At 39.1% G+C, this 9471-nt stretch overlaps 1 protein-coding gene across 1 annotated transcript; it reads right to left on the bottom strand.

Annotated features, from left to right (window-relative positions):
- Positions 1 to 1456: 1456 nt before the first annotated feature.
- fam174c (family with sequence similarity 174 member C) lies at positions 1457 to 3275 on the bottom strand. Its single transcript, XM_010780470.1, has 2 exons — positions 2695 to 3275; positions 1457 to 1643 (listed from the first exon to the last, which is right to left on the bottom strand). The coding sequence occupies exons 1-2, from the start codon at positions 2967 to 2969 to the stop codon at positions 1472 to 1474; spliced, it is 447 nt and encodes a 148-aa protein (XP_010778772.1). The 5' UTR covers positions 2970 to 3275; the 3' UTR covers positions 1457 to 1471.
- Positions 3276 to 9471: the final 6196 nt, after the last annotated feature.

Here is a 9471-nt window from a genome sequence, read left to right as displayed (position 1 = left end):
ATAATCTCCACATGTCTACCCTTCTTTTATCATTTTCTAATCATAAATCTATCGATTAGATGTGTAACGGAGGTGATCTTTGGGGCCATAGATCTCGGCCTCCGTTAGGGATTGTGTAGCGTCCTTATTGGCGAAGTATGTGGATTTGTTCCCTGGCTTTATTTTGAAAAGTGTTCCCCCCTGTGTGTGTGTGTGTGTGTGTGTGTGTGTGTGTGTGTGTGTGTGTGTGTGTGTGTGTGTGTGTGTGTGTGTGTGTGTGTGTGTGTGTGTGTGTGTTTTGAGAGTGTGGGTGTGTGTGTGTGTGTGTTTAACCCTTAGTTGCCCTTAGAGTGACTGGACCCTACTCTCTTCCATAAGTGGGTCAAAAAGGACCCGTATTAGAATAATATGTGTTTTTATGCCATAATTGTCATTTTGGTTAAGAAAAATCACTTGTATAATATTTAATATTATATTTTGGTTCACACTAGAAATATTTAATATTTAATTTTTCACTATTTATAATTTTAGCTTTTTTTTTTACATTTTGAAAAAAAACATTTTCCCATAGGAGTCCATAGAAAATGCATGGGGTAGTAATACAAAAACTACAATTTCTTCAAATGTAAATTAAAATGCTTGAATGGCATGATATCCAAAACATGTTTTTGAGGAATAGCTGGAATATGAAAAGATAACAAATGTTTTATTACAAAGATACTTCAAGAAAACCACCTCACCGGGTCAAAAAGGCCCACTTATGGAAGCTTGGGGTAGTAATACAAAAACTACAATTTCTTAAAATTTAAAAAATATACATTTCAAATTTGTATGGCATGATATCCAAAACATGTTTTTTGAGGAATGGCTGGAATATGAAATGATAAAAAAAATGTAATTACGAAGATACTTCAAGAAAACCAGGTCAAAAAAGACCCACTTATGCATCTAAGGGTTAAGCTCTGTTTTCCCTGTTAGTGTGTGTGAGGTCCTTGTGGCTGGTGACGGTGTCCACGTGGACAGTCTGTGTCATTTACCACAATGAGAAATAAATGACCACACCGGGTTGTGTTTGCCTCTGCCTCCTTGCTTGGTCGGGCCGCTCACCTGTCAGCCCCACAGGATGCATTGCTTTTCTGTCGAAGGAACCCATGCGCAGCTTACTTCCGGGTTTTAGGACGCGTCACTGTGGCACTCTATTGTCCACAGTAATAACTCTTACATGTCTAATATGTGTTGTTATTATTATTATTAAAAGTATGCTAAATGTTCCATTAGCACATCCTGTTTGTAGTGTACCTATGGACATACAGAAAACTCACTGTATTACTTAAAAACTGAATAAATCTGAAAAACGTGAAGATTCTGCAGCATATCTTTCCACGATTTCTTAGTGGACGATCATTCTGGATTTAAAGTCCCACTGAATGATATTAAAATGTCTGTGTTCACATATCACTGCTATGATTCAAGGCGAGCCGGTTGTACAGCATCACCGTAAAGAGCAGTATTCTGTGTTGTTGTTGTTGTTGACTTCTGACCTGCGGAGGCTGCGTGCTTCATACAGCGTGTCGTCCTCTTCGCTCTCCACCGCCTCCATCTCCACGGATTCGTCGTAGTTCGACAGCAGGCCGTACTTCTTCTTGTGGGCGGGCCTCTTCAGCCTGTCGATGTAGAGGAAGTGTCATTATTACCAGCACTGATTGTTTTAAAATAACAACAATAACAACACGTGTCTGTTTGTGGGATCAGATGAACGCTGAACTCATGACTGGCTGTAACTCTCTAATCAAACCACACGAATCACAGTTTACAGAGAGTGTACAGGTGCTGGGAAAACACACAGTATGACAGGAAGTCCGGCTGTTATGACTGTATTGTTAATAAAAACAATTAAAAGTGAACTCCCTCCAACCGCACATCCAAACTAATGACTCTCTCCATTATTAAATCACGTCTCAAAACATATCATCAAACTGGCAGATCCACCCTGATCACATGACACACCCTCTGTTGTTATTGATTATATTGTCTTGTTGTTCTGCTGGTGTTATGTTTTGTTTTGTGTATCTTGTACGGCGACCTTTAGAGTGTTGAAAGGCGCCTATATGAATAAAATGTGCCATGACAAGATCGGAGTACTTCTACTTTCACGACAAGATCTGAGTACTTCTACTTTCACGACAAGATCTGAGTACTTCTACTTTTACTACAAGATCTGAGTACTTCTACTTTTACGACAAGATCTGAGTACTTCTACTTTTACTACAAGATCTGAGTACTTCTACTTTTACTACAAGATCGGAGTACTTCTACTGTGTACTACAAGATCTGAGTACTTCTACTTTTACGACAAGATCGGAGTACTTCTACCACCTCTGGCTAGCCATTGTAGCATAAGAAAAAAATAACACATTGTATTTTATTAATCTGTCACTATTTTTTACTAATTCACTGCTTTTATGAATGGAGTTTCGTGTTGCATTAATCAATATAAAGGGTTGTAAAGGGCTCCACATTCAGGTAAAAGCCACAATGTAGATTGTTTTAATGATATATAATGTGTACGTATCAGTTATAGGCTTGTCCTTGTTATTGTAGAAGAAGAAAAAAAGTTGTACATTGTACTTTGGTTAATCTGTCCCCAGTGTTTGTCTAAATCGCTGTTTTTATGAATGGAGTTTGGTGTGGGGACCTAATCACGCTTTTCCTCACCTCACAGCCCGGATGACGAAGTAAATAACCCCGATGATGGTGATCCCGATCAGCACGTACAGGGCCCTCTGAATCATGGAGCTGTCCAGCCCGTTAAACAGCCCTTCTCCTCGGTGCTTTTTCCCGCCGCTGTGTGTGGAGTTCCCCCCGGTGCTGGAGTTCGTCACTGCGGGGATCTGAGCCTCTGTGACCGGGTTTAAAGCCTCCCCCACCACGGCGACAAACACCCAACATATCGGTAAAAGAACCGCGGAGAGAAGTCTGTAAAAAGTCATTTTGACAAAAACACTCCGCTTGTATTAAAGAGAGAAAATTAGAGCCGTGGAGTTTAACTTTTTTAACCGGAATCGAGCTTATATTTGGGTTTTTTAGAAGATATACACGTCGTGTTAGCTGTTATTAAAGTAATATCCAGACAACTAGGAAGTTAACATCATCCACCTACTGCCTACGTCACACACGCAGTGGGGGAAATTCTCCCTCAGTTTGACTTTCAGGTAGTGCCTGTCAACCAATCAGAACAGTGCATTCAGATGCCTGCAAGTCTGTGTAAAGGGGTTCAATAAATATTTTAATAATAATAATACATTCGATTTTTTTAGCGCTTTTCCTAATGCTCAAAGACGCTTTACATAATATTAGTTATAGTAATTTAACAAACACACTTTTACCAAGTGCAACATTGAAGTGATGCGGAGATTATTGTATCAATAGTAATACAATCAATTAAAAAGATATATTGTGCTTAAATGTGCCATTATGCGTGACTTTTTTAAGTATATGTTGATGCTTTTACTTGTTTACTTCTACTTGAGTGGACATTTTGAATACAGTAGCCTGCTTTTACTTAAAACTGAGTATTTTTAATCTAATAATTTTACAGGTGAATAATCCGAGTGCTTCGTCCACCTCTGAAAATACAATATAAAAGTAACTGCCTATTTTTTTTTCTGCAATATTGAATACCAGCATAAATTAGAAAAGTTGTACACATAATTTAGATATTCTTTGAGATTAAAGTTATAATTAGAACACATTTTAAACGTTATTTGTGCCTTTACGATCCAAGGGAACATTCTTTCTTTTAGATTTACCATTATAGTCTCAGAAAATATCCCATTTGTTTCTTGAAACTGTATTACTTTTATCTCGGATATTCTGAGTTAGTAGTCTTGTGACTTTGTGTTTCTCCCCTCTGTGTCAGATCACAGCTGGATTCAGGCTGAAACATCTGGAGAGATTCACATCTTGGTTGATCTTTGAGCTGGTTGTGTTTCCTCAGGTTGCTCAGATCTAACTCAGAGCTTTAGTCCTGCTTGTGTTCAGCAGCAGCAGATGTCTACCTGCCTCACAGCCTGAACCATTCACACTAACGAACAGCTCATATCTGGAAACATCAATCAGAGGTTAGAAACCCTCTCACCTGTCCGCCCTGATGGCACAGGGAACGACTCACGGCTGAACTCAGATACTTCATCAAATATTTGAGAGGCTTTTGGTCCGATCTGAGAGCAGGTTTTATAATTGTTTTAACCTTGTGTGAATCTGTGCTGTCCTGTTTTTCATTCTCACCCTGTTGCTGTTTAAACTACTGAATCCACAGATCCATTTTATCCTATCTTATCTTAGGTTTACAGTTTTTTTTTTTAAAGTTATATTTTGTTTTCTTCCTCCATTTTTGACTGTTTTGTAAATACTGCTGAGCAAAAGATTTGGCTTTGATAAAAGAGAATATTATTTGGATATTTAACAGAAGTTTTGTGCATATTTTAAACATTTTGGTCTAGTTTAGTTACAAACCCTAAATATTACTGTAATAAGGGCTTTTGACCTCAGGGGGGCGCTGTTGGTTTTCTTCTGCAGTCAGCTGCATGTCTGTGTTTACGAATATCCTTTTAGATATTTTATGTATTTTTGGCCAATATTTTACTAGTACATTTTGTAAAATCCTACCTTTATTTTGTTGACGATATTTTATACTATTTACTTTCTCTTGTAGATTGTAAAAATACATTTTGGATGATTTACTAATAGGTTTTTAGAACATTTTATCAACTTTTATCCAATATTCTTTAATGTTGGTTTATATTTTTAATGATTTAAATGTGTTAAATTGTTCTGGTATGTTCTCGGACATTTACATTTAGATTTTCAATGGACATGACTGATACTTTTGCGATATTTGATTACAAATATATATTTTCCGGATATTTCTTTATTCTTGTTTTTAAATTTAAAAACGAAGTTGTGTCCAAAATTTTACCAATTTAGATTTGACATGTAACTTATATTTTTTAAGACATTTTACTGATTTTTTGGGATATTTAGTTCACCTTTTGATTGCAGCCTCTTCGAATAAACCTAGTAACAAAACTATAACAAAAAACATCCTCTGTCAGAAGAATTAAAAGATGGGTAAATAAAAGGCAGACATATTAAAGTGTGATTCTCCTTAGCAAGGCACATGTATCTGTATCAGAGGTGCTGGTTTGATTCCCGCAGGATCAAAGCCTCCAGATGTCACGCTAATGTACATTTATGTATTTAGGTTATTTCTGTATTTAGGTTGCTGGCAGAGGCTCCAGTGATTGACAGGCCTTCCGTCCAATAGCAGCGCGACTCTGCTGCCCTGCTGCTCTGTGATTGGTCCTCAGGTTGACAGAGTGGGCGGGACTATGAGATTACAGCATCTCTGTCTCTGCAGATCCCTCGGACATCTGGAGCTGCCCTGCCCGGGAATCAGACATCCTCCCTGAGCACCGAGCACCGACATCCCGCATTGACCGAGCCCGGTGTGTCGCTGTCTGTTTCCCCCGTGAAAACACCCCCTTGGACCCGGTGTTGTTGTGGCTGCTGTCCGGGCTGGATCTCCCGCAGGCTGCAGGGCTCTGGAGGGACCCCACCGGTAAAAACACGGAAACACGAAGGAAACCCGGGACTAAGAGGTGATGCACTGAAGTGATCCGACATCTGAGAGCGTTTTTTAGGCCCTATGTGAGCTGCGACACACTCGGACCTGGTGCTTCTCGAACCCGGATCCTCCTGCAATCTGGACCCTGGAGTCGTGTGTTTCCCTGCAGGATAAAAAAACAAAACATTTATTAGTTTTGCAGATCTTGTGTCTGATAAACGGTCCTGATTGAGACTTCCTCCTCCTCCTCTTCCTCTGGTCTGGATTAAAGCCCATCAGGATCATGAATCATCCCCCCTCTGCTCCTCTAATCCGGGTTTTACCGAGCTGGATTTAAATCTGAGATCTGATCTGGATTACTCTGCTGCTCCTGGATCTGATCGGGTCACGTGCTGGTCCCGGTCCCGGTGTGATCTTGGACTCAGTGCTCCTGGTTGTTTGTGTTTCTGAAGGGGGAGTTCTGCTGTCAGCCATGCCGACGTCCCGGCCCGGTTCTGCGCCGGTGGAGTTCTGGGTGGACGGCTCGAGGCGGGACGGGGCGGTGGAAGAGTTCTACACCCTGAGCTCCGAGCTGGGCAGGTCTGCACCATGTTACCTGGAGGGGTTTAAGGAAGCATGGGACCCCATTGGACCCTGCACCATGTTACCTTAGTTTCCACTAAATTGCATTCCTGAAAAAAGCACAGTAATTTAGTATATAGAAGGAATTGCATTATCATAGAGTTATCTTTTGGAGGGGCCCACAGGGAGGTCCAAGCTCCGTGTTATAGGGGCACTGGCCCCTGTTGGCCCCTCCTTAGAACTTCCCATGCCTGGGGGGGTTTGAGGTTGCATGGGCCCCTCATTGGACCAGAGTGATCCTGGTTTATACCATATTCAGTCCATTGTAGACAGGTGTGTCATTTACACTGGGGTGCCCACCACTTTTTGAATTGGCACATTTTGTCCCAATTACTTTTTTGAAAAAGCTTTCAGAAAGATGCATTTGCACAATAGGAAAACATGACATATAAATATAGAATAAATGAATGTGCAATGTCCAGAGCAAAACAAAAAACCCTATAAAATGACCAAAAGGCATTGATAACTACCTCCAAAAATGTATACCTTGAAGACCATTTAAAAACATTCTAATCTCCTAGGTCCCCATCACATTTTACTTCCAAGTGATGCCCTTGATTGATTGTATACGTAAAAGAAAAAAAAAGATAAATATTAGAAATTCTCTAAAACTATAATGTTACCAAATGACTTCAAAAAGATTGATTGCAGATTGATCTAATCTTGAAAAGTGAAGTGATATTGTTTTTTTTTATAAATGTATCACGTTCACGATCCAGCTGTTTCTTTCATAAATGTAAGACTTTAAATGTAGTTATCAAAGTTTATTTTCTTTGTAAATGTGTGAGTTTTAGTGGAAATGTAGGCCCACTTGAATCTCAGAATAAATGCAAATGTTATTCTCTTAAATTTAGACTTTAATCCCAGCAACTATGTATGTTTCAACTTTCAATCAAAATGAAGGTCAAAAGTATGATTTAATATAAACTCTGTGGCCACCATGGATGTATAAAGAGAACTTGATACAGCGTGGGAGGCGGGGCTAAATTCATTTTTAGTTCAGGTGCATAAAGCCAACAAAACACTAGATTTGACTTTTAGCGGATTTTACAACTTTAGGTCCTAAGGATACAGTTAAAAAATGTTCACTGTTTAACAGATGTCTCTTCCCAATGTACAGTATATCAATGGGAAAAAGTATTTTCGGCCCAGTGATGTCACAAGTTGATGTGGAAGTTAAAGTACCACTGTTTGCCCGCCAACACAAATTCAAAAACCTTCACAACAAGCAAAACGTATTTTCTTCAACCCAGAATTTTGCATCGCCACTTGTTCCAACAACCGATATGATTTTTCCATTGGGTTTTAGGTTTTTGCTGAACATCATTTCTATGGCAAACTAACAATTCCGATACTTATATGTTTTGATCAGCAGCATAATCTTCACATATTAACACCAATTTATGATTTTTGACTATAACTATAATAATAAAAGAACTACAGCTCGGTCACATGACTTCACGTCACCACCGCTAAGCTAAAGGCAGCTCGGTCACATGACTTCACGTCACCACCGCTCAGCTAAAGGTGGCAAATGTTGAGCGTGATGATGTTTAGTCGTCTCATTTAGACACTTGTTAGCAACCGCCGTTTTCACCAGTGGGGTATTTACTGACAGATTTTATGACAAAACTTTATATAAATAAAAAAAAGTCTTCAGCTTGTGTCAGCCACAGACGTTATTTCAGACAAATAACTCAAAAACTATTCATAAAACCGAACCATTCACTTTGAGATGACCAAACAGAAAGTGTTAACATGCTGACTCATTTCTGGCGTTGCACAGCTAACAATAACGTTAGCATTACAAAAATAAGTTAGCTATGGCATTCGTTTTAGCAGCTAACACGCTAACAGGCCTCTTTTGCAAGTTCACTAGTCCCTAAAACAGGAAAAGCACCCAGATGTGGTTCTTCCAGGTAAAAGTGACCAAACCGCTGGCTGTTTGTTTATTGTTCCTGCAGTGTTCACACATCCGGTTGTTTGTTGTTATTCCTGTAAACAACAACAACATTAACAGCTCCATGAAAGAAAACAGCAAAATTATGTCAGCAGTGAATTCAAAAACGTGTGAGCTCTGTTACCAGGTGCCCTGTTGCCATGGAGACCGACCAGCACTGTCTGTGTGTAGGCGTGTGTGTGTGTGGGGGTGTGTGGGGGTGTGTGTGTGTGTGTGTAGGCGTGAGTGTGTTTGTGTGTAGGTGCGAGTGTGTGTTCTTGGTTGCTTTACAGACGGATCTGTTTCCTCCATCTGTCCTAGCAGAATGACACACACACACTCACACACACACACTTCGGAGCACTTTCATAGTCAGGATGAATTTGTGTGAACACGACTTTTCTCAGAGAAAGACGAGGAGGAGACCAGTCTGTCTCTTCTCTCTTTCTAAAAATCGGATTTATTACCTTTAGAACTCCCAATCTGTCTCGCGTAAATATAACTTTTTATATTGCGATCAATATGTTAATTATTTGTTGCAAACAGAGCAGAATTAAAATAAACTAGAATATGAATAATAAAGAAAGCCTGTAATCCGTTGTGATTGTGAGGTATAGGTGGAGAGGAAGCTCTTAATTTAAGATAATAAATACCTCAACCTTCATCTGGAATCATCATTAAAACCTCAAATTGAAGCAAATTACACGGTGCATTTAAATGAGCGTGTAATTACAGCTACATGTCGCCACTGCTAGGAAGCTACTAATGACTTCAGAATGGGAAAAAAACACTCTAGGTAAAAATACCAGAGAGAAACATCGAGTGTGAAAGCTACTCATACAAATTAGCTAGAACAAAGACATCAAACTGACAATTTACATGAAATTACAACAAAATATATTACATTTATTTTAGCAAATTCAAAGAGTTTCATTGCCGTTTGAGCAAATCAAGATAGAAATGACAGAAGAGCATACAATGAACTTATTTCCACCACTCACATATTCAAATATTCTCTTATCTTTATCCAGTTTTTTCATTTCATTTCATTTAATCGTTTATTTGAACAGGGACAATGCACATTGATGAACACTTAATACAAATAATGTGTCAAGTGTAAATATGCCGGATTTTAGCTTTGAGCTAATTTCCATCCGCAGTCCCTCACATAAAACCTTTAAGAACATGACATTTATAGCAAAAATAAATACATGATATGCAGAAAGAGCAAGAGCAGCATACAAGCATTAACCACATGGCAGTACAATGTAGCAGCAACGACATGTAAAGTGCAAGAGGAGATACA

This window comes from Notothenia coriiceps, unplaced genomic scaffold, assembly GCF_000735185.1.
Source record: "Notothenia coriiceps isolate Sejong01 unplaced genomic scaffold, NC01 NC01_scaffold00021907, whole genome shotgun sequence".
NCBI classification, from domain to species: Eukaryota; Metazoa; Chordata; class Actinopteri; order Perciformes; family Nototheniidae; genus Notothenia; species Notothenia coriiceps.
Note: the sequence above shows the minus strand (reverse complement) of the source record. Positions and strands in the feature narration are given on the sequence as shown.

Coding starts and splice junctions, on each gene's coding strand:
- fam174c (XM_010780470.1), bottom strand. CDS start 2,969: ATGACTTTTTACAGACTTCTCTCCGCGGTTCTTTTACCGATATGTTGG. Junction 1,644..2,694: donor TTCGTCATCCGGGCTGTGAG/GTGAGGAAAAGC, acceptor CTACATCGACAG/GCTGAAGAGGCCCGCCCACA.